Genomic DNA, 25661 nt, shown 5'->3' on the forward strand with positions numbered 1-25661 from the left:
AGGCTATTTCACCCATTTTTGTGTAGCATTTATTAATTTAATGCTGTCCCTGCAGCTTGGGCTCCCTTCTACCCTGATTAAGACAGCTCCAGTGCTATCAATATTGCAAGTTGGCCCCTCTGAGGTCTGTCATGTGCTGCCACATGAATTTCAGTTTCCTGCACCATGCTGACAGCATTCATCTCTACATCCCCTATCATCCAGGTACAAAGGCAGGGGGTAGTGGCTGGAGAGCGGGGTTTAAATACATACGTGTAACTTCTCTCTGTGCTAGTCCAGATGGTCTGGGTCATAGAAGCTGAGCTGTCTCTGAACTGCTGTGATGAGACATTGCAAATTGTTTGGCAGCAATACAAGCTGGAGGTCTAGCTGTGCTTCTGACACCCCAGGGTTTTTGTTTTGCCTATTCAGTGGTTGCTCTCCCTGCTGTAAGGCACAAAGAGTGATTGGGCTTTGATGCAGGGAGCAGAAATGCATGAGAGGCAGCTCTGCTTCGTGCTACTTTAGGATTCATAAGTTCTGTTATTGACCCTTCTGGTTGCTTCTTATGTATGTTTAAACCCCAAACAAGGCAAATGCCTTGCTTTGAAAAACTGAAAGCAGAGGAGAGAGATTGCATGCCGTCTTCAGTACGGGCCGTTTCTCTGGCCCCTCTGGAACTGCGGAGGGGATGATGAGAGGTGCACGGGTGGTTGCACAGGGTTGGCCGGGCAGGAGTGGTCCCTTACGAGTCAGGTTTTCAAAATGTTTAGGTTTTTGTGGCTCAGAGAGGACGGGGAACTGGGAAGAAGGGCAGGACAACTGCATGGGTGGGCTGAGTGAGTAAGAGCAGCGTATTTCAGTTCTGTGGTTTTGTGTGTCTGAGAGGGAGGTGGGAGTGGGGAAAGGTGTCCAACGCATCTCCATTATGAAAATGGTGAAAATTCAGGCAGCATGTACTCCCTGTGCAGAACTGTATTCTGGTGAGCTGGTGAACATGGGCCTTGTGAGGGAGCCCAGGCAGCCCCTCACAACACCTGGGGGCGGCCTGCAGCCTAGCAGGCCTCTGCTTGGGATGGCTCAATAGGAATATGGCACCTACACCTTAACACAGCTTACCATCTCCCTTGTGATGTGGTTTATCCAATTAGAGGATCTGATCAGAGCTGGCAACACTTGAGGATATTTTTTCTTAGAGCACAAGAACTCTCTACTCCCATGTGTAATAAATCTACCAGGGAAGGTAGGAAACCATAATGGCTGGACGAGGACCTGCTGGTCAAACAGGCAAAAGGAGGAAATGCACAGATGGTGGAAATGTGGCCATGTGCCTTGGGAAGAGTACAGAAACACTGTCTGGAAGTGCAGGGGTGGGATCAGGAAAGCTAAGGCACTGACTGAACTAAACTTGGCGAGTGGTGCAAAGAATAACAAGAAGGGGTTCTACAGGTACGTTTACTCGGGTAGATAACGGTGGGACAAAGCGGGAATGGTCTTAAACTGAAAAAGGATAAATTTAGATTAGATGTTAGGAATAAATTTTTCCCTCAGAGGGTGGTGAGGCCCTGGCACAGGCTGCCCAGAGGAGCTGTGGATGCCCCATCCCTGGAGGTGTCCAAGGCCAGGCTGGATGGGGCTTTGGGCAGCCTGGTCTGGTGGGAGGTGTCCCTGCCCATGGAACAGGGTGGTCTTTAAGGTCCCTTCAAACTGAAGCTGTTCTATAATTCTGTCTACCTGAAGGTCCTGATCTGATGGTTCTCACAAATATCAGTTGTCTTAGGAAGATCATCATCCTTTCTGTCTTGCAGATTGATATCAGCTAAAACTGTGAGACCATTGTGGCTAGCAAAGTTTGTTTTATAAAAACATGCTGACTGTGCTGGGATTTGGTTTAGGAGCTGAAATATAGTAGTTTATCCAAAACAGTGATGGACGAACGAGGCCTACCTTTCTTAAGAATCAGGGAGACCTAAGTCAAAATGCTGTAATATTACTGCAACCGTGTGAAAAGAGCCTTTCAGTGCATTGATAAAATGAAGCTGGGAGACATTGAGAAGGTGATTGTGACCTGGCATGAAGACTTCAAAAGGGAATGGTAATAATTCAATCACATGAGATGGTAACTGCTTTTTAAGTGGATACCTATTCCAAGTAGGAACCAGTGGCTTGGAAATGTAAAGAATTCACTCATTGTTTTTCCCTGAAAAAGTCTGTCTACTGTGATTTATTTTTAAGAATTAGTATTAGTGGTAGTCAGATTTTTGTGCGTTAGGTACTAGAGAATGAAAATCAACTTACAGGAAAAAAAATACCCAAGCTGTGAAGTGCCTAGCACACTTTCAGATGTTAAAAACAGCACTGCTGGTAGAAGAGTGATATGGTGTGAAAGTGAGGGGTAAATTTATATAACAGTGGAATTAATCATACCATCTGTTCAATCTGAAACTGCTAGAGTGTGCTGTGCATAGATGAACACAATTTTCTGATCTGGATACTAGAGATATGAATTTGGGGGACTGTTTTGTTTTTGACTTCTCTGGAGGGGCTGACTGTATTCATTTCTGTTATGCAAGAAGTGTCTTTTTTTTTTTTTTTAAGAAAAGAGAAATGATGTTTTTTTTTCAAAAAGATATGACTTGCTATCAACCCTGATAGAAAGTTGGTACGTGTTCAACAGTAAAAATTCTGTAGCAAATAAAATGTGTGAAGCGGCACACTTTTTTTTTTTTTTTTTTGTATGTTTGTTTTGGTTTTGGTCAAATGTCACAACTTTAATAGATTCTTAGCACAGCATGGCCACTTTCAGGCTGAGATCCTCCTCTAGGGCAAGTGTAGCCGTGTAATTACAGAAGAAAAAAGATGTATTACTTACCTTGGCAGTCTCTGTTTGTGCTTGTAGCAAGAAGACTGCTACGCACTGCCGATACCTATTTTCATGCTGTATTAGGAAAGTATTTCTCAGGCTGAAGACTGGAAAAAAGGTGAAGAAATTGTATAAATTTCCTCATGCAGCTGCCACTCCAATTTCATATCACAGTTTAGTAATGACTGAAGACATGATATGTATGGTCATCTTTCCTGACTCTTAATAGGGAAAAGCACCCTTTTGGGTTAATTTTTTGTCATGTAGGAAGCTTTGTTATTTCAAAAAGTTAATTCTGCTTGCACTTGTTTTATTTTTAATACAATTTTTACTCAACCATTGTGTAGCTCAGCTGCTTTTGAGTCTTGCTGAGGATTGTTAAAAGAAGCTTCCATTCAGAGTGGACTAACGTATAAGTGAAGCTAGAGAAGAACAGGCATCAACAACTTTTATCTGATTTCAAACATGCTCATTTGAAGGCTGCTGTGTAGGGAATTGGCTGTGCACACATGGTGCTGGGCTTGGTCTCTCCGTGGAGTGTGTGCAGGGTGAAGTGACCTGTTGCGATGCAGCGGATTTATTTGGCACTGCTTTCCGTGGCCACTATAAGATGCTGTAAATAAAGCAACGGTGAGCGAGGTGAGGGACTGCCCCCCCTGCAAGTGGTGGCCCTGAACCCATGCAGCCAGAAGACAATGCAGATCTCAGACCTCAAAGCATTTCTGGAGGATAGAGCGTCCTCTAATCCCAGTTTTATAGAAAAAGAAAGGTGGAACACAGACCATGTTTAACTATAGACTGCTTAGATTACTGCAGCAAATCAGTTAGCAGCAGAAATTTGCAGCAGCAGAGGGGGTGTGTTTCAGAACTCATGCCTGATGTCTGCCTGTGGACAGATGAAAATACATTTTGTTTAGGACAAGTCCTAAAAATGAATTTTCTGGGTAGTGCTCAGCATGAGACTCTCAGCAGTGTTTGTCAAAAGAGATTCTGCAGCTGTAACCATTACTGGTCTTATATACAGTGACAGACTGGTGGGTCTGGTCCCATCACACTTTGTGTAAAGCATTCTTAGTGAAGCCATAATAATGAATTGCAAAGATTTGCAATTCTGATTTGCAAATCTGATTGCAGATCAGAATGTCAAAATGAAAATAATTTCCAAGTCAGAAAGTATGGTACTGTTCACTGCCTTTCAGAGTTGGATCCCTACTATTGCATGTAAAGTTGCATCTCTGGTGCAAGGTCCTGCCATTCACAGTGAGTACTAGCACAGTGTTGTGCCTCTTACCCCTTCACTGAGATGTGGAAGGCTTTGGGCTAGCAGTTTTGCTTGTTGCTTTACACAAAATGGTGAAAATGTGAACTGCAGCCTCCCTGTAGTTATTTTTATCAATATTTTTACTATATTCCACTCCAACAGGTGCAGTATTAGGATGGGCCTTCCAAGGTGTAACAAGAATAAGTAAGTAACGGAGACTTCTGTGGCTAGAGCCTGTAATAAAATTGGTCAAAACATATGGGGAAGAAAACCAGCAATGAGGTCCAGAGTGTGGGGAAGGCCATAACCAGTGTTTAGAGCCTAGCTGGGATGCAGCAGGTGATTTTGTCGGTTCTGCTGGTTGTAGCTAGGTCACAGGGAACCTGCTTAGAAATCTCTAAATATAGCAAATGGTGGCTAGGAAAAATTATGCCCCACACTGCAGGTGAAGGAAGGCCACTAGATTTATGCTGGGTTGGCAAAGGGATGCCTCAGGCAGGCAGACGGCATCTGGAGGACGTTTAAAACAAGGTTATTCTCCTCTGTGTTCATCCACTTCTCATCTTTCTTCAGTTTCCTTTTACTGCCTATCTTTATTTCCTGTCAGCATTGTTGCTGAATGCTAATTACCCTGAGTGAATATGTCTCAAGGTTATCATAAATTTTATGGGCTCTAGGTTTGTTTTCCACGTCAATTGATTTCCTACAGAGTGCCCCTGTCCTTGGGGTTAGGATGGCTGGCAGGCCCTGGAGCCCAGAGTTTTGTATTTCTATTTCTCTCTGATAGAGGAGGCTCCTGGGGTCTTGGCAGTGTCAGATCCGTGTCACTGAGGTGTGTGAGAGCTTGTCCCAGCAGATCAGACTTGGAGGCCTGACCCAACCTCTTATTTGGTGACAGCATGGATGCTCCTAAGGCAGGGCAAAGCTGGACACTCTCTGTGGAGGCTGGTCCTCATTCCCACCTCACCCAAGGGCACACCAGATGTTACCGGAGGTAATGTCAATGTCAACGTGGTTGGAAGTCTACGAGTAGGGAAGCATTGACTTAGAGTGGGTGATTTCCATCCTCTTAAGGGCCAGCAGGGAGGTGAGTCAGTGCAGCAGCAGGGGGTAAATCATCTCTCCAGCCTCCTCACATTTTCCTGCTGCACACATAAGGACACCAAGGAGGGTAGTGCCCTGTAGTGTTGGGAACTGGGACAACTGAAAAAATGTTTCATAACTCCTGTGGGATTGACGGTGTCCTTTGGAAACAGCTCCTGGGATTGATATAGCATGTTAGGGTGGTTAGGGTAAGAAAAGACTTGGCTCACGAGATAGAAGTCATTGGAGTCCTTATACCTTATATGTGGTGAATGTATATATCTGAAAGTTGCCGGTATGCATGTGAAAGTCACTGTTACAGACATCGTGGTACAATTGGATCTGTGAAGCCAACCAGTGCAGAGACATTGGCACTCCACACTTCTGGGGGTGCTGTGTGGGCAAGCAGTGTCTAATCCTTTCACCGCTACATACACAAATGTGTGAAGATGGTATTTATGAAAACATTCAAATGCACCCAGGCAAGTACCTGTTATGTGGATGGGGTCAACGTTTTTCAGTATCAGTCTGTCCAGTGGGATGGGCTGGTCAAGGACTGAGCAAACCCCGCCTTCTCTTATGAGTGACTGCAGCTCGGGAGCGAGGGAAGGACAGACAGGGATTAAGCCTGTATCTGAGCCCCCGTATTTCTGGGAATAGAAAATGAACTTGATTAGCGGGTTGTCTGCCATCTGCTCATGAAGTATAGGCAATAAACAGCCCTAAATTATATGCTTTGTCTTATCAGAGGTGTTCGGAGAGCTTATTTACCTAAGCAACCCCAGAAATCTTTTCTCTGAAAAATTTACCAGTATCTGGAACTCTTTTGTCAAGGTCATGGCCTGTATTAAAACAACACGATAGGTACACAGGCAGGAAACAGTCAAAGGTGTTCAAAGGTCCCCCCAGCCCCATTCTTTCAATATCAGGAGGTCTTCTCCCTTTCTTGGAAGTTATTTCGCTATTAGCATAAGGAAATGTCACCTGCCCTTCATGCCTATTAGGCATCTTGTATTTTTCTTGCTGAAGATCAGCATTCCAAAGTACATTAAAAATATTTACCAAGCTAGAAAATGCAATAATGACTGCAACCACATGCATCTCTATCCATTATTACCTTTTTGATACGTTTAATTTTGGTAATTAATAGGAAATCATCAAACAGGAAGAGGTAGACATCAAGGAGTCTTGTGCTTTCTGAGGAGGAAAACAAAAAAGTCAGTTTGATGGCATGATTATTTTAAGGAATGCTGAGGAATTTCTAAATTGAGGCACATCTATGAATCATCTTACAATATCTTTTAAAAAAGAAGCATGACTTCCAACATAGTACACAACTACTCATCCCCCAGTCTGCACTCTCAAATACAATGCTTGAAAGTCATATATGTCTTTTGATGATTTTGGCTCTTAATATTTGTACTTTGAAGCACCTACTATTTTATGCAAAAATAACTACTTGCCTGCCAGTAAAAGTGATCTGAGTCACCTGCAGTACCTGTGAATACAACAGCTGGCATGCTACAAATCAGCAAATCCTAACCGGTAAACAGTGAAACTTCTGAAAATGTCAGAGAGAAAGAAATAGTGAAGTACTGGTACCTACAGATATTTGTTTGCAGCCCTCTGCACAGACTTCCACATTGATGAAATGTTAACTGATGATATCACAAAGGCCTTTCAAAAACTATACAAAATAGAGTTGGCTTATCTTTTCTTCCTAGTTTGGAGGTCACGAGGATGCAAGGAATATAACAAGAGATGTCTGTGAGAAAGCATTTAAGTCTGTAAGGTTGATCTCCATGCCTTGATGAAAATTGAGGTATTGTTATTATATAAATAAGCGGGAATGATTTAACAGAAACAAGAGTAATTTTTTAAAGTAACTTACTGCTGGGAATCTGGCTTCTAGGATTACCAGGAAGTTCTCTCCTGAACTGGATTTGCAGAATGTGGTCCTTTGATCTCTTCCCTGTTTATAGTTCCTCCTTTCCATGAACCTATGTTTCATGTCCCTGTTTGGTCTCAACTTACTGCCCTATTTAACTTCCAGAATAACTTCCTGTCTCTGCTGTAGGCTTTATGCTTTATAATATCTCCTATATTTTGTAATTATATTTTGTAATTTTGTAATATCTCCGCACTATTTTTAAATAGAAGCTGACAGCAGAAACACTTGCTCCCTGAAAATTCTGACAAAGCACCCGTTTCTTCAAACAGAGATTTCTAGCGTTTCCTATGTTATCTTCTTGGTGCTAGGATTCCTGAAAAACCATGCAATTGTGGTCTCAGTGATCGCAGTTTCATTTGAAGAAACACCTCAATGACAAATTTGTCTGAATCTGTTCAGAGGTGTGACATTAGGACACACTTCTTTTTGTTGCGCAGCGCTGTGTTTGAATTGTGATTTCATTTTTGTCTTGAAAGATATTTCATCTGGACAGGCGGCCAAATGCCAGGCACTTTTGTATTGCAGATTGCAGGCATCTGGCTGTCTTGTTGGGTAAAATTTATGTTTATACCTTCTTCTCCATTTTCTAATTATGTACTGCAGGAAGAAATGTAGCCCCCTGAAGGCTACCCTTACCTCACTGCATCGTGTCCTGGTGTTTCATCAGAAGGGCAATGAGTGCAGAGGGGAGCACTGGCAGAAGAGGACTCAGTGGCTTTCTTCCTCCTCTGCCCACCATCCCTTAAACATCAGTAGCAACCTTATCTTCTGCTTTCCCTGTGCCTGATGTTGCATCTTCTCCTCTGCCACTATAATTCTCCTCACATGGGAAGAAAACCAAACCCACTGATCCATGGGCTGTGCCCCTTGGCTGCTCCCACTATGACAGTGATGGTGGGAGACAAAGTATTGGGTGCTCACTCCCTTCACCTCTGTTCCTGTCAAGGTGGCGAAGGAACTGTAAGGCAGCAGCTGGGCTTGTTTCTGCCAAGCCCCTGCTACAGGCCTGCTGCTTCCAGCGCCCTTTCAGATGCTGGTCTTCTCCAGGCATGGAAAGTGATCAAACTGCCCGGGCTCTGCTTCAACACCCAAATGGGATCTCTGTGCTACACGTGGAGTCAGGGGCACGTCATGGGAACCTGCTGGTAATGAAAGGGAAGCTGCTCGTCTTCTTTACCCATTACCTTCTTATTCCAAGCTATCTGTCACAACAGCAGTCTGGGCAGAGATAATCACAAAATAAAAAAAAAAAAAAAAAAAAAGAAAAGGAAAACTGTCTGGACTTTCCAGTAATTTTAATACAACATGTAACAGATGCAGTGCCAGAGAGGTGGGGTTTGTTGACATCAGTCCCCGGTATGTGGGGCAGTTTGTATGGGACAGTCTAAACTTCCTGAAGTCCTTTTGCCACATTCTTGAACTTGACAGTAAAACTCTCCCTCTGAGCGACAGATGTAGGCAAGTCAGTCTGATTTCCTCTGCATCTGGCAGATTGAATATCCAGATGTGACAAGAAACAATTATGCAAATTACTCATCCTTTTGGCAGATCGGCCAATTCTCGGCCTCTCTCTGACAAGCTGTATGCTTTTTCTTCCCTGCACCTGCCCAAATACTAGCACAGAGGTTCATTCCGGCCCTGCTGTAACAAAACATAATTCTGTTAAGCCAGCGCCTACTACAGAGACTTTTAGGGACATTACCTGCTAGCGTTAACCTCCCTTCATGGAGAAGAAGTCTGCTTGCTGAAGACAAAATGTTTTCACTGCTGTTTTCTCTCAAGTTTTGTTTCAAGCACTTGACCACAAAAAGAGAGAAAGAGAAAATAAGGAATCTTGAATGATTATGAAGCGGGAGGCACCCAGCAGTTAAACAGAGATGACACGTGCTGTTGTATCAGACTAAATTCACCACACAGCTAATAACTGATTGTGGCTGTGTTCCTTCAGCAGTGCTTCTCTTTAAATGTGTTTAAGGTTCTGAAATGTTAAGCTGGATATTTCTTTTCTGGAGTGAGTTTAATGTTTTTTGCAGTTCTGCACATGAGTAGACATAATCCTTGAGGTGAGAGCCACTTGATGATGTTACCATAATGCTGGTTCAAGTCTGTCTGTCTGTCTGGGTAAGGGAGCAACCACAGCAGAAAGGTGCATCTGTTCCCAGGGACACTAATTTTTTGTGATGCTATTCAAGTAGGAATTTCTTTGGGTCAGCTTGAGGAGTGGAAGAGGAAAATAATTTCTGTTTGCTGTGCTGCTTATAAAAAGGTATTAACAGTTATATTTATCCAATTTCATTCTGCCCTCTAAAAGTAAACCCTGGCAAGTCCTCCTGGTCCTACTCACTCTGATGCTAGCAGAGAGCAACCCATGCTGCCATCCAGGGGACTGTGCACAGCCTGCACGTTCAGCTTCAGCATTTGCAGTGCTCAGGCTGCTCCTGCTAGAGCAGAGACACCCACAGCAACTAGAGTATAGACAGACAGACAGACAGCTTTAGACAACACTGTAAAGATAGGAAACTAAGCCTTCCTTCCACAAGGAGAAATGCCCTTTAAAAACCTGCTTACCTCTGGGACAAAGAATCTCTTGTCACGATCCCAGATTTGAGGCCAAATTATGACCTCATGCAGCTGCCGGAACTTCTGAAAGTTGTCCAGCCACTTGACTTTGCCTTCCAGATCCCCTGAAATATGTAAAGCATCAGTTACTGCCGATGCTGGCAAAAATAGGCCTATTTCTAGAAGAGGCTGAATACTGATTTTCTCCAGCGGAAGCCAAAGATCCTCATGTATGAAACCCTGGATGAAGTCCTTGCCTCACTAAAGACAATGACTAAACTCTTCTTAGGTCAGCAGTTTCCCAGCAGAGCCACACCGTGTAGTGATGAAAAACACCTTATTTTTTTCCGAGACCCGTTCTGTGCTGGTTCTGTTTGCTGTGTGGCCATTAGGCCAGGCTCCTTACAACATCTGTTGACAAGAGAAAGAATTTGAGTCTCTCTTGTAGGTGGTAATTCTGTCATTGGAGTATTTATCCAGGAAGCAGGAGCCCCGGGTTTTTCTATGTCTGGAAGACACGTGCTTTGTCTCATCTCCCAAAGAGATGTTTAAACGTGGAGGATGGGGAGATGGGTTGATGGGTTGAAAAGAGGATGAGTTGAAAAGAGGATGGGGAGAAGAACGGCAGCATCCAATTCTTCACAGGGTCACTGCTCCATGAGCAGTCATTATTATTTGCAGTCATCATTATTATTATTATTAATTATTATTATTTGGACTGGACCGTGATTTGCAAGGAGGACCAGAGCTTTAATCCTCACTCCGATGTCACACTTAAATTTGGTGGGTACTGGGGAAACACCTGGAAAAAGCCCCTGCCCTTTTTCCTCCACAAAACTCAGCAAGAGCAGGAACAAAGGTCCTTCTCTCGCCCAAAGTTCAGCACTTGGAGTCATGCTGAAGAGCTGAGAGGTTCAGAGTGGGCAGCAGCGGCTCCTTGCCGTGCACCTCCCTGTCCCTTGGGGCATGCAGGACCCTGCTCTGCAGGTGGGGATGGGGTGCTGCCAGGCGCCTCTTCCTGCCAAGACTGGCAGGGTGGGCATTTTCCCAAACGCTTGTCTTTGATTTGCGTGGGCTGCGATATGACTTTAGAGAATAAACCTGTCTCCTGATAGGAGACCATAAGGCACTTACAGCTGTGTTTATGGCTTCCTGAACAAGACTGAATTAATAATTTAATTACTTAAAACAGAATCTACGAAAGAAAAATCTGCCTGGACCAATCCTTTTTCTGCAATAAGTAGAAAAAATCTGTAGCTGTGATAGCTCTTCTGCTACTTTATGTGGTAGGACCCTGTCATTTAGCAAAAGGTCACTGGCATAATATCCCCCTTGTGAGTGGTATTTCATCCTATTAAGGGTTAGCCCAAACAAATCCTCCCTAGACATAAATCTGAGTCAAAGACTTCTTTGTTTGAGATTTTTCTTTATTTGTTCCAATTTGTGATCTGCTTTTAATTGTTTCCATGTCACTGCAGATGATTCTGAGCACATACAAGTGACTCACTGATTTGGGAGTCCTGTGACCTTGCTCAGAGAGCACAGGGGTGGCACCAATCATTTCCTACAGAATGAGGAAGGACTGGGGATTGTAGAAAGGCATGTGTGTCCTCATTGCATCTCTGCAGGGAGACCGGACCCGTTTACGCTCAAGGCACATGCATAAAAAGTCACATAGCTTGCTAATTGTTAATTGCATACTTGACTTTTAACCTTAGCTACTTACGTATGGACTTTTCCACCTTCTCTTTAACTGACCAGATAGAGCCTTTCTCCATTTCGTCAGTGCTCCTCTTCCAGATATTGTTTAGGAGGAGGGGATAGCGGGTCAGTCGATGCAAAGGAGCGACCAGCAGCTCCGGCAGGTGCAGTCTCCTGCACTGTTCGTTTTGTTCACACCACTGCTGAAGACAAAGAACACCGTTCTTAGGCCTCCTTTTGCTCTCAGGCAGGTAGGTAGAAAACAGCTTTATGCATCGTCAGCTGTAATGAGACAAGGACTAATTAAAGACCAACTTTTGACACAGTGAGAGCAAGGGCAGTGTAAAGGCTCCACCTCTCTACAGGGGGAACCATGCTGCTCCTTCCCATTTCAGATGCTGTGGTCATGCTAGTGGATGAAGCTATGTTCTTATTTGTTTGCCATTTTAATTCCATCAGGAAAACCTCAGTCTCATTGGAGGGCTAATTTTTACATCCAACTGCTACTTTCCACTGGTGACCTTTCTCCTAGGCATGAGTCTGAAACCCTTGTCAGAGAGGGAGTGATGTCCCTGAAAGCTGCAGCATTTGAGGCTGTTACAAAAAGAAAAGCCCTCTTCTTTAGGTTTCTCTTGCTAAGCTTGTAACATTGAAGATCAGTCTTAAGCATTTACACTGGTCTGCTTTTGGTAAGTCAGAAATAGCAAAGCCCCCTCCCCAGGAGCCCTGCAGCTACCCTGGATGCAGTTAGTGCTTTCAGGCAGACACAGTGTCAGCAGACACAGAGCCTGCACTATTGTTTTAACTTTACAAAGACTTGCCTGATAGCTCTTTTCAGCTTTACATGAGGGAAGTAAACATTCACCTATTGGTAGTGTTTTGATACCAAGTTCTACATTTGTTTTATCTGTAGTCAAGCCAAACCATGGAGCTAAAACACTGCCATTGCAGAGTGGTTGCTTGCTGTGCTGTCCAGGATGCTGCTTCCTCCCTGAGGGGACGTGGATTAGCGAATACCCTTGAGCCCGGTCATCTTCTAGAGCACGTAATACCCTATACACTGTGGTCCCATTCAACATTTAAACCAGGCTGATACGCTGGGCATGTATCAAAGGAAAACACATTAGAGAGGTTTTACAATGTGGCTTGATTTTTTTTCTCCTTGTATCCATTTTACTTTGCTAAAGTGTAGGTCACTGTGTCAATGGATTATGTGCAAAACATAACATGCTCGATGCTGGCAGTATGAGTTTTCTGTCTGCAGAAATGCAGCCAGCTTTTCCCTTCTGGCTTTCCACTCTTGCCTGTTTTAAATAACAAATATGGACTTTCACATGCACAGGGGAACATATACTCTGAAGGGTGACTTCATATGCATGATTATCCCCTGCAGTTTAATTAGCCGTGTAAAATGCTACTTAAACAGTTTTGCTTCCAGTGAACTTTTCTAGCCTGCTGTTAAAATCCTTTCATAAGGCAGAAAGCCCAAAGACAACAACAACAACTACAACAAAATCATCACTTTACTTTCAGGTAGATGCCAAAATCTTCTCTCTGTCTCAGGTTTTCCAAGTAGAAGACAGCGGATGTATAATTGAGGCAATAAATCTGGTGCGTCTGGCAGAGGTCACCCTGGAAAAACTGCAAAAGAGGCTTGGAATCTTGTCAAGAAAGGAAAACGTCATGACAAATGCAGGAACAAACCTTTTGTTTTTGTAATATGGTTTTGCCTTAGATTTCCTTGTACCTAGGGAAAGGGTCTGTGCCCGCCTCTCACTTAGCAGGCACAGGCCAAAATGCATATCCCATTGAGATCTTAATTAGTCACTTAAATATATGGATCTGGTCCATGGAGTAAAGGAAGGATGCACAAGATGGATTAGAAGAAAGCAGGGTACATCTGGAGAGAAGGCCAGGGTCTGGCCTCAGGGAAACCTCTCCCACAGAGCAAGAAGCTCGGCTCTGTTGATGGCTACGTCTCCACGATGTCTGGGCTGTGGCTCCCCAGGAAGGGAAAATCTTTCCATGTTCTGTTCCACGTAGAGGGCAGCTTTCTATGACCACCTCAGCCATGTCAGTGAATAAAAATAAAAATGTCCTACTGACAGCAGGTACTTGAGGCTAAGACCAAACTGCCTGTGACAGATGGCATGTCCTTGACTGACTTGAGTGATTTAAGGCAACCTACATGTTCTGACAAATGGTCCATTGCAAGGATCTGCTGAGATTAAACAAGAATGCTTCTGATCGTGTTACCTTTTTGAGTATGGAGATGAAATCTGTAGGCGACCCTGACTCGCTGACATGTTCCTTCACAATTTCAAAAAAACTTTCCAGAAAACTGAGACTTATCTAAGCAACAGAGAAAAAAAAGAAATTAGCATGACTGATCTGCCTAAATTTAAGACAACTTTATTTCTCGTTCTTGGTCTCTTCAAAGGCTTCAGACCTCATGAGGTACCTATGCTTGTCTCCCTGATGTTGCCAGAATTAGCTTCAGAGTTACACCCAGAGCTCTTTAATTAGTCAGAAGATAAAGTAAATCTATACAAATACCCAGTTATGTCATGATAGTGCCATGTAACAAAAACAGGATTGTGGTTATTTCATGAAAACTTATTTTACAGTAGCAGCTTTATTTGATAGGAATCAACATGGAAAAATACAATGGATGAATGGTATCTACTGGAAAATGTTGTGTATGACAGAGCTGTGACAACTAAAGGAGACCACACTCTTTTGAAGAGGACACCATCTTTCATACTTTGAATTTGTTTCATGCTCTGGGAGGTGTGGGAAATTTCTATAAAATGCTAGAAGATGAAACCCCCGTGTTCCTTGTAAGTTCAAATGTTGTGTGTGCCCACACTGTCAGTCAGAAGTGGGTGAAAGCCTGCTCCTAAACCCCCGCTTGCCTCCAAACCATTTGCACTCATATTTTGACCAGACTGAGCTTTAGGCCAAAGTTTTGGTCAGTCTCAAAGACGGAGCTGTATACGTTTAGCACATTGGCAGGGGCCCAAACTCTACACTGCCCCATACAGCAGTCTCGGATATACAGGAGGTGTCAGATGTGTTTGAAGGATTTCTCATGTCTTTATCAACCTGGTCATTTTCTTCAGGCATAGTTCTCCTGATTTATTATTATTTTTTATATTACCGTGTTGCATTACCTGGTATTTCCCTGTGACCAGAAGGCAACCTCACCCTCTGTGATACTGTTACGAGTTGCTGTTTTAGCTGTATGCGTTGCTTTATTTGGTGTACATATAAATTGGTGGCAGGGTTGCTTATAGGACAAGGTTTTTACTTTCATTTTAACAAGGGTTCATTTTGCGCCTTTACAGCATGCATTTTTTCATGGATTCAGCCTGCTGTCAAGAAGAAATGCATGCTATAATGTGGATGAAAAGGGCATAAAAGGCATTGAGAGAAGCTACTTTTTCATACATTAGACCCCTCTTTCATGTACAGCTGTGCACAATAAATGATTCTTTCTCATCCTCGTTAATATAGACAACAAAATTAGAAAACATAATGGGAACTATATTAAAGATAATTCTCTCAAGTCTTGATCAAGCTCCAGCCAAGCTCAAAGCATTTGTGTTCCCAGAATGGCACACATTCCTTATGTAAGAATGAAAATAGATCAGAAACTACACATCAGCTGAACTCTAGTAGATGGCTGCTTGTATGATTTTTGTCCATGACAAGCACAAGGTGAAACACATCAGCTAAAATCTCTTTCCTCCTACTTCTGAACATATTAACCTGGTGAGTGGTCAGCTATTGAGCAAAGGTGACTTCCTCATGTGTTTGAGCTCTAGTTAATTGTTCCTGCTCTGAAGAGCTTTCCTGCTCTTGTTTTCCCTAAAAAGTGAGATGTTAGGGTTTAAGGCAAGGGTGTAACAATAGGGGAAAGAACTTGAAATAGTCAATTGTTTAAGATGTGATATGACTATGAGCAGACATTCTACTTATGAAGCTGAAGAGCCTCTTCCAAAAATCACTTTGCTGCTAAGGTTGAGGTGTTTGTTGGGTTTATTTTTGTCCCATAATAGAGCTCTAAAGACAAGAAAAACTTCCACATTGCTAATAAAGCTTTGTAAAAGCTATTCTGGACTTAACAGCTGCTTTAACTTTCAGGAGCTTAAAATGATCTCCCAGCAACTGGCCACGAGTGGCAAAGAGTCAGAGCACATCACAGCCAAGCCTCGTCTTCCCCTTCCTTTCTCCTGGAAGCTGGAAGGTGAGTAGTAGTACATGGATGCAGAGCATCATCTTGGTGTTGTGGATAGCCACACCGGGGGAAACCCTGGTTGGAGAGGGATGGTCATCATTTTCTTATTTCTTACTCTACAAGAGTGGCTAACAAGGTCTTTGTGCCCATATGTTTGAGAAAGGAAGCTTGTTATTGGAGTTATTTCATCATTCTTTTTTTTGCAGTAAGAATTGTGTGGTTGGTGTTTACTTTCACAAGTACTTTTAAAAGGACTTTACTTTTGAGAACTTGTCTCAAACTCCTAGTTACTTCAGAAACAACTTTTGAATGAACTCTCCTCCATTCCTGTTTATCTTTTGCGGGAGGCACATGAGAATTTGCACTAATGAAACATGACCCCCATAGAAATACCAAGCAGAGATGACTGAAAGACTAATTATTTGAACTCATTTCCTATCATGGGCATTCAACCTGAATAGAGACCTTACTGATGGATTCTCATCTCCTTTTATTGGACTGATTGGTTTCTAATCACAGTAAGATGATTCCCCACCTTTTTTTTTTTTTTTTTTTTTTTTTTTTAAACTCACCTTGTTTAACTCCTCCAAGTTTGCAAAGAGTTTCCATAAATCCACATCCAAGAGAAATTCTTTACTCTGGAGGTACTTGAGAGTGTTCATAAATATCTTTAAAAACAAAATAAATGCATGTTATTTAGCAGTTTTGCCTATTATGTATATGTCATTTTATATATATATATATATAATTATTTTATTGAAAAGAACATGTAACTCTTTTGAAAAGATCTTTTGATTATGGAGAGAGCAGAAGATGATGCTGGAGATGATGCATGGCAGAAACTTTTTCTGACATGTCTGAAGGCTAATCAGGGCTTTGTTTAAGGAGCAAGGTATGATTGTTGGCTCTGGGGTCTTCTGCAGCTACCACATAAGTAGCAATGTCCCCGCCGTGTTCTCTGTCTGACAGGAGCTGCTGATCTCCCTGCAGGTCTGTGTGAAGGACTTAATAGCATCAGAGCTGTAGTGTGTAGGAATTAATATCATCAGAATTGTAGAGTTACAGAGTTCTGTGACTTTTCTAAATGCTTTCCTTCTTAACCCATGCTACACAAGTTGGAGTTAGTATAGAAAAGAGAAAAATTGTTGAAATAGCATAAGCAAAGGACCTGTGAAGGCTTTCATCTCTTTGGATTGTTCTATTAACCAGTGTTGAATGAAAACTGCATTTGTATTTATTGGCTGCTAAGATGCTTTATGACCTAAGCTCTGACAGTGATCTTGGAGCTGTGCTGAATCTGGCCTGAAGCTGAAAAAGGCTTAAGAAATGTAGATTATTAAGTGGAATTTTTAGTATGCGTGTGAAAAGAATTAATGAAAGAAAACCCATCACCCATGTGCTAAGATTGAAGAGCTGGTGAGAGTGTTTGCTTAGCCTTGCATAATTCTTTAGCTGCCACAAACGGTTGACCTGAGAACTTAAAGGGGACTTATGGTGATAAAGTTCCCTTTGGGTATTCATTAAAATCAGTGAAATACTTGAATGCTGGGAAATACTTAGAATAGCATGTATCTGTAAAACCGGACCTAAATTCAGTGTATTTCTTTGGCAGCAGAGTTTGGGAAGCTGGTGTGGACTGAACATTGGTCATGTGGGGCTGGCTAAGGTTTGTCTGTGAGGTGCTATATAAGACTCAGCAAGGAGGCTGCATGTCTCCTGTTATTCTCATCCTTCCCTGGACTATTCACCTTTTTTACCTCCTCAGGTCGCTAACCAGAGTCTATAAGTAAGGACACTTCCATCCTTCCTTGGACTTGTTCCCTTTCCTGAGCCTTTCTGTGCTGCTCCACCAAGGAGGAATCCAGCCCACTCCCCTGTTTATTCCTTTTACTTTGCAGTACTTATTGTACTGCCTAAATTACTTACTCAGCAACAGATAAGATTAGTGAAACATTTTATCTGTTTTTTCTTGAACTAACAATAAAACTGATATATATATATATATATATATTTTTTTTTTTTTGGGGGGGGGAGGGTGGGAAGGGAAGGAGGGGTTGGGAAGCAAGAGCCTATCATTCCACTGTAGATGCCAAATGAGAGGTTACAGATGGCTTTATGTCTGCTGTGCAGTCGACAGGGCAAATAATATTTCATCATTCTTGAGAAATGAAATCTTAAGTTACCATCTTGAGAACCAGCAAATGATCCAGAAAGTAAGTGCATTCACTTGTGAAAAGTTCCCACACTGCTTCTTCTTTTTTCACTTCCAACCGGCTGTTGACATCTTTCTGCTCAGTCTGTTGAGCCTTTATAAACTCATGCCAAGATTTACTCTATTGATTGAGGAAGAAGGAAAAATAATTGACTGTCATATCAACTCCTTCAGACCGTATGAAAAGAATCTATGATCTGTTTACCCATGTACAGAGTCTGGCTGACAGTATTAGCAATTCTTCTGCTGAAAGCTTGAAGTTTTCATTAAAAATATTTTTTTAAAAACTGACATTTTCCTCCAAAATATTCATAACATAAACACACCAAATTTGAAAGTAGCACAGAATGATAGCTTATGTTTGTAGGATGCTATATCAAAAAATAGTGGGCAGCTTGCAAAGACTAATCAATGTAATGTGTTGTACTGGTGCTGCTAGAAAGCAGAGATGGAGGATAGCCTCCTATTTTTCAGATAGTAAAATCAAGGTACCAAAGGACTAGGCTTTCAAAGGCTTTCAAAATGCATTTCATATCCAGATTAACGTAATAAAAAATGGTAATTTGAAAGTAAGACAGAAGTTTTATCTTCATCCTTTAAAGCGTAACAGATAACTTTCATGGTACAGTATACTGAGTATTCTGATACCTTGAAGCAGCAGAAATCATATGTGCCGCATTCTATGATCTTAACAGTTGAAAGACAGTGTTCCAGATCTTGCTTCTGTTTGTCTTTACCCTGTTTAACAACAACAAAAAAAACACCCCTGATTCATACAATGTTTTGAAGACCAATAAGGAGTTTACTCAGCTCAATAACCTTGCTTTGATCTGTAAGGAGCTTGCCCTTAACCACGTGATTTTCTTATATTTCCATGCTCTCCTACTCAGATATGAGACAGCGATGGCAGGTTTATTTGTACTTATGGGTGGTGTGTGTAGGTTGCTTTGAGGTGTGGGTGTGTAAAATCTTGTTTATGTAACACAACGGTCTTTGGCAGGGCAGATCATTGGTATGGCAACAGACAATGGGCTACCACCACAATATGAAACAAATAAAATATTTTGTTTCCTCCAGCACAGCCAGAATTATGGGACAGCAAACTCATATTTGAAATCTTCTTCCTGACATCTTAGGTATATAAATCTCGGGAGATTATTTATGTATTTATTTTGAGTTTTGTATTTAAAATAACTTTGGTCAGCTGCATAGCAGCATCTGTAAAATGAGCTTTTAGAGCAACCGGATTGATGAGCTTAAAGAGCAACCGGATTCTGTCCATGTAAGGGATCATGAAAGAAAAACAACCGCTTTTGGTTTGGCTTTATTTTTCAGGCCAGCAGTGCCATGTAAAAAGTTTAAGCAATGTTTAGGAACCCAAATTTAGTTCTGTGAACTTAGATTTATAAGGAGTATCACTAAGTTTTATCTGCTCTCTGAAACTATGTATTCATACTTTATGGATTTCTATTGTCTGAATTTTAGGCACTGAGCTCAAACCAACTTTGAAATATACATTTAACTATATAAAATTTGAAATGCACAGTTTAAGCTGAACTCTTAGTTCTGCAAGATATCTTGAAAAGGAGTGGAAGCAATGTACCATGCTTAACCAGTGCGCTAAAAATGCATTTATATATATTAAATTTTATGCCATGTAATAATATCAGAAATCACTTGACTAAATATTAACTGTATTTTATTGCAAATTTCAAATATTTCAAAATCTAAAATATGGTTTAGGCTGTGCTCCTTGAAATTCAATATAAATGCTGTCAAATGAAGTGGGAACTCATATGCTAATCCAAGTATTTGGTTTACTTGCATAAACTTTTATTTGACAGTAGAGATTTAGAAAATAAAATATAAAAAAAAATGTGTAGGGAAGGTTCATGATTACATCTTCAGGGGTGAAAAGTTATCAAGATGCCTGCAAATGATTTTGAAAAGAAATTCAGATACCATTGCAAGTGAAAATTTTCATAACAGAAGACAATGGAATGTGTTAGAAAAGGAAATTAACTGAAGGGTGTTGGTGTGTGCTTTCATTGGAGAGCACCCATGAGGACAGGAAAGGTGTAAGAATGCATCTAAAAAGCCAGCTGGAAAGGTGAAGCATAAATACCTTCCATATCAGGCAAGTAAATTTGGGCTGGCATGCAGAAAATGCATGACATAGTGAGTTTGAAGCAAGAATGTGACTGAATTACCAAGGCTTTTGCCTGGGGCAGTCTCTCAGAGGTGTGGTTCGGGTGGATGAGATGCAGGACCATGACCCTAGTGGCACTACCCATGGCAGAGCCTGCCACAGCCAACATGTGCTCCCTCACCCTGTTGGGGCTGGCGGTGAGGGTGCTGGCTGTCTTCTCACATGTTACGTGCAGTGTCACTGGAGGCTGTGCTGGAGTCACCCTACCTTAATTGCAGAAGAACAACCAAGCAGGTGCTCGGTCGCAGAGGTAGATGAGAATTCCATGTTCAGCTTGCCTGTTGGCTGCCTTTCTTCAAGGGCAGTATAGTGAAGAAACTCTTTACCCAGGTTCAGGTTAGTTGAGTGAGAAAGCAAGGTCAGGGCAAAGGAAAAAACATGGTGAAATACTCACAACTCCTCTTTTGGCAAACGGCCACCTTGGCTTTTTGGACTCTAATGGGTAAAACAAATGTATTATCAGTAAAGAAACAAATAGATAAAAATAAAACTGTTTTTTTTTTTTTTTTTTTTTTTTTTTTTTTCCTTAATGAAGACTGATATACCATACTTTACTTGGCTCAAATTCAGTACTTTTGTTTAGTTAGTTTGTGCACCAGACCTAAAAGCCATTAAGGCTGTTGGGATGATGTCTATCTTTGATGGGATCTTGGCTGATGCTGAACTTTCCTGCTTGCTGCAGATGATCAGTTTGTGACTGACAATTTTTAACATGGGGAAATGCATCATACCTCAGGCCAATTCTTAAAGATATCCATTGTTCTGAAAGAAGGATTAGCCTACACCTTCTCATTAGTGATGTCTTGGAACTATGCAGGTACGTCTGGTACTTTGTACAAATCTTTTAAATTTGTTACACTGTAAAAGTATCATGGCCTGTACAGAGTAGTCTCTACAGCAGTAGGAATGAATATCTTTGTGGAAAGTAATGTCCATGGGATCACAGCTGTAAAGCACCCATATGGAAGGATTTTCTGAATTTATGGTACCTACCTTCAGGTCTACGTGTCACTGGGAATTGCAGTTGAAACCTTCTCCTTTTGAATTTTGAAGGCCTTGGCCATTTTTTCTGGGGATGGCCAGGTTATCTGCTTTTGTGAAGCTGCTGGTTATAACCTGGTTTATTTATTTTTTGTGGAAAATTTTGATCTCTGGTCACCAGCATATTCTAGTCTTTGGCAATCACCTGTGCACTATACCATGTTCCTCAAGAGAGATTTGTAGAAACTGCTCGCAGGTCTACACTTTGGTGCTGGAAATTCTCATGAACAACATGTAATAATGAGTTGGGTTTGCTACCTTTGTGATTAGAGCACTAATTGAAAGGGTAGCATGGGGCTCTCTCTTTCCTCTGCTCAAACATCAACGTCCTGGAATGTGTCCAGAGAAGGGGTGCAAAACTTGGAACACAAGTCCTGTGAGGAGCGGCTGAGGGAGCTGGAGTTGTTTAGTCTGGAGAAGAGGAGGCTCAGGGGACACCTTATTGCTCTCTACAAACACCTGAAAGGAAGGTGTGGGGAGCTGGGGGTTGGCCTCTTCTCGCAGGTCACTAGTGATAGGGCTAGAGGGAATGGCCTCAGATTGTGCCAGGGGAGGTTCAGGTTGGAAATGAGGAGACATTTCTTCTCAGAAGGAACAGTCAGGCATTGGGACGGGTTGCCCAGGGAGGTGGTGGAGTCACCGTCCCTGGGGTGTTCAAGGAAAGGTTGGACATGGTGCTTAGGGACATGGTTTAGTGGGTGACATTGGTGGTGGGGGGATGGTTGGACCAGATGATCTTGGAAGTCTTTTCCAACCTTAATGATTTTATGAGATAAGCATTCGTGACTCGACTGCTTGCAGATAGAAGTCCTGACCTGGCCACTAGTTGCTCCTGTGGAGGACGGATGTAATATGTCCCGACTCCCTCAACTGTCTCTTACATTTTGCATTCAACAATAAAATGCAGCAAAAAAACTAAATCAAGAGATTTTTCTATGAGCACTGTAGGCACTTTGGTTTTGATTAACAGAATTCCCCATTGTGGCTCTGCTGCCTCGCGTGTCATCACGGCCCCGATCCTCCCTTCCTCCCTCCCCATCCCACGTGCAAACACACGCCTGTTACAGCTTTTGCGGGGCTCAGACGAGCAAACCCCACCCTGTATCTGACCTGCGTTTAGCAGCAGGGCTGCGTGAGGCAGGTAGTCCAAGGCACTGTCTGACACCAGGAGGTCTCCAGGGAACACCTCGAGTCCCGGCAAACTCACTACCACAGAGCTACGCCGGCGCTCGGCTGATCTGCAAGAGGCAACAACAACACATCATCTCTCTCCTCTTGTGGCTGCAGAGGAAATTCCTGAAGTGCTCCTTCCTGATATGGGAGGAAATGAGATAAAATCTAAATCACAGTGGCTATGAGATAAGGTATTATAGGAAAAAATGAGAAGAAAATTTCAGTGATCAACAGCAGGTATCCCATTATCTTTCCAGCTGCACAGTTCTGCTGAGATTGAGGTGTTCATAGTCACGGCCTGCCTCAGAAGAGGGGTACTCAGAGAATTTAAATATGAGAAATTCCTGTGTTCTTCTAAGATTAAGCAAAAAACAAGGTGAGATTTCAGGATACTTTTGGCATTGGAGTCCAAAGGAACAGTTATATACTATGCTTCTGGCTGACATGTGCCAGTCCTTTTGACCTTTGTATAACTCAGGAGATACCAGGAAAAGACAGTAGAGTCTTACAGTTTAGTGTTTGTTGTTGTTTTTATTATATTTAACCTTTTAGCTAGTTTGTGTCATTCTCTTTCTAAATCTTTGAAGATTTTTCTGCTAATTCAGATATGTTGTATTTTGAATATAATGTGACTTAGCAGCCCTGCTGTTCTGAAACAAATAACTGTTTCCAGCTATTGTCGTCACTAACGGAGGGCATTGTCCGGGATGTAGATCCATCAAGTAAAATGACACAGGCATTTTGTATCCAACGGTGTGTTTGTGCCAGAGGCTGCTTGCATTCAAATACAGAAATTATTGGTGCATATTAAATACTTTATTGAATTTTGCTAATAATTCACACCCATACCTAATTAATGGTGTTAGCATCTGGTTGCAGAATGACTGGTGTCTGCAGCTGCTATTCTGCTGTCTACCATTGTCTACCAAGCAGACTGCATCTGATTTCAAAGGGTCAGTAGCAAAGTAGCTGAGGAAGGAGGTGTGAAGTGTGTGTGCACATAGAAAAATGATCTTTTTTTTTAGTCTCCATGTATTGTGTGTAGTAATTTTGGTTAGTTAATTATCATTCCTTTATATTCTTTGCCTAGGCAGATGCCTTACTGGGAATATTTAGCCCTTTGCAAACAGTTGATGTGAAACCTTGCAGACTTTTTTTTTTTTTTTCTCCTTTTTTTCCTCCTCTCCTTTCCCCTCTCCTTTCCCTCTCCTTTCCCCCTTTCCCTCTCCTTTCCCCTCTTTTTTTTCCCCCCTCCCCTTAAGTGCACAAATAGCCACTTAACAATTTGTCATCTGGCACATGAGTTCTGAGGTAGAGAACTGGCATTTTATTTGCACAGTAGGAAAGGGAGATTATGTTTTTTTGCTGTCATCTGATGGTGACACTGCTTGCAATTGTCTTAGATAAACCAACTAAATTGTACGGCATAGAGGAAAGGTCTACTCCTAATAACTGACAGCTGCAGGCTGTCAGGAGGGCCAGGTCTGGGACTTTACACTTGAAACAAGCTTATTAGGGCTTGAAAACAAAGAGTTGAGGAGTTTACAATGTGCAGCGTATGACTTCTCTAAAAGCTTTTCATTTTCTGATAGTCTTTCTGAATGGGGAACATAACATCTTTTTATTTATCTTGAGGAATTTACAGTGAAACTCTGAGTTTCCCCATGGAATTAAACATAGCTCATGGTTTGAGAGCTTTTATGGGTAGGGTCTGTTTCTTGGTTGTCTGCAAGCCTGCACCAGAGCAATGGAGACTGCTTCCTGATGAGGTGCTCTGAGTGCTACCCAGTGCAAGTTTATGTTTTGGAAACAGTTGTTATTAAGATACTTATGAAACCATTTGTGATTCCACTATGTAATCTCTTGGTCAGCTGGATTATTATATAAACTGGATGCTGCAATATGATACAAGGGTAATCCTAAAAGTTGTCACTCCTGCACTGGATAATTCAGGAGATTTATTTCAACTTGGCAAAATTTTATTGTGAATTCAGTGTATTACTGATCTTTAAAGTAGCTTGCCTACTTCAATTTCATAATACATTTTGGAGGTTGACTACTTGTGCAGATGAATAATGGGAAGCACAGTTTCATTGTAACAGAGTTAAATCTTGTTGTTTCCTAGATAAAAAAGGCCTTGAACTTCAGATACACGTATGTCTGAACAAACTCTTCATGTAGGAATGCAAACCTGTGATGTGTGGGAGCATGCTAAGGTCACTTGGATGTGTATCTACAATATACCCTTGCATTCTGACATGTCTGGTGTGATTAATGACTTACATGCCTAAATTATGTACTCATCCTTCACAGATTAAGGTACAGATACAGGTATCTGTGATCATCTGGCCTGAAGCCTGTAGATATATTAGGTATATTAAATGCTTTTGTTGATTTTTACCGGATAAATGAAAATACTAAAGTGCTGCGTGATGCAATTTATCAGTGTTAGGGTCAGTATGCAATGTTTTACCATCTTTTCTTGCCTGCTGACCCTGTAGCTTTGCCTTTTTTCATTAGCTTGTGTTTGATTTTCTTACTAAGGGCAGGGTGCTGTGTGTTTGAGTGAAAGGAATGCTTGTACTTTAGGGATGAATTTGATCACAAGAGGAGATATCATCTGTGCAATAATTCCTCCTTTAAATCTACTTGTTTTGTGAAACAAGATAATGTCGTGGGTTCATGTTACAAAGATACAGAAAAGTATTAAAGATGCTGAAGCAGCTCATGCTCTGGAAAAATAAACACCCTGGGTATAGCTGTTTCTAGGGCACAACTGCTTTTTAGAGGTGTGTGTCCCAATATGTTCATAATCTTAGCTTAACAAGACCTTTAAATGTCCCAGAGAACAGACATCTATATAAATCCCCATACTTAAATCACATGCCTGTGATTTAAATGAATACCATGCAGAAACATTTTAGGGTGGCCATGGTACTGAGGCAGTTGTCAGTCGATGACACTGTTACCCAAATGGCTCAGGAGGGGTATTTGGACTCCCTGCTTTAAAGAGTTTGCAAGACACCTTGTAGGTATGTGAGACATTGAAAGAGGAAGAGATGGCTTCAAGATGGAAGAGCCACTTCAAGATGGCTGAGCCCAGCCATCTCAACTCACTGAAAATGAGCTCCCTTAGCAGGTACTGAGAAGATTCATCCTTAGCAGTATGTCTGTAGGAAATAGGGCAATCCAGTTTTGCACCCAGTCCCTGATATACTGTACAGGTTAAAGAGAAAATGAGCTCAGAGTAAATTTAAGGCTTTTAAAATCAACATTTCCTTCCACTGCTGTGTTGACTTTAGCTTCTCACCCTGTCTCCACCACATACACCTCTTTCTCTGCTGCCCCTCTCGTTCTTCAGTTTGTTGGTTTTGGCTGATTATTTTTAA

General features: G+C 41.9%; 1 protein-coding gene across 1 annotated transcript in view; it reads right to left on the reverse strand.

Moving 5' to 3' along the window:
- PLEKHG7 (pleckstrin homology and RhoGEF domain containing G7) overlaps positions 1 to 25661 on the reverse strand; it is a 32804-nt gene that overhangs the window by 1573 nt on the left and 5570 nt on the right. Inside the window, exons 4-16 of the mRNA XM_035337297.1 lie at positions 22210 to 22337; positions 20453 to 20493; positions 18498 to 18587; positions 17821 to 17970; positions 16210 to 16305; positions 13654 to 13749; positions 12925 to 13038; positions 11423 to 11597; positions 9706 to 9821; positions 8840 to 8933; positions 6304 to 6383; positions 5677 to 5836; positions 2852 to 2949 (exon numbers count right to left, since the gene is read on the reverse strand). Coding sequence (XP_035193188.1) covers positions 2852 to 2949; positions 5677 to 5836; positions 6304 to 6383; positions 8840 to 8933; positions 9706 to 9821; positions 11423 to 11597; positions 12925 to 13038; positions 13654 to 13749; positions 16210 to 16305; positions 17821 to 17970; positions 18498 to 18587; positions 20453 to 20493; positions 22210 to 22337 — 1438 coding nt within the window. The remainder of the gene's footprint in view (positions 1 to 2851; positions 2950 to 5676; positions 5837 to 6303; positions 6384 to 8839; positions 8934 to 9705; positions 9822 to 11422; positions 11598 to 12924; positions 13039 to 13653; positions 13750 to 16209; positions 16306 to 17820; positions 17971 to 18497; positions 18588 to 20452; positions 20494 to 22209; positions 22338 to 25661) is intronic.

Source organism: Oxyura jamaicensis, chromosome 1, assembly GCF_011077185.1.
Source record: "Oxyura jamaicensis isolate SHBP4307 breed ruddy duck chromosome 1, BPBGC_Ojam_1.0, whole genome shotgun sequence".
Taxonomy (NCBI): domain Eukaryota; kingdom Metazoa; phylum Chordata; class Aves; order Anseriformes; family Anatidae; genus Oxyura; species Oxyura jamaicensis.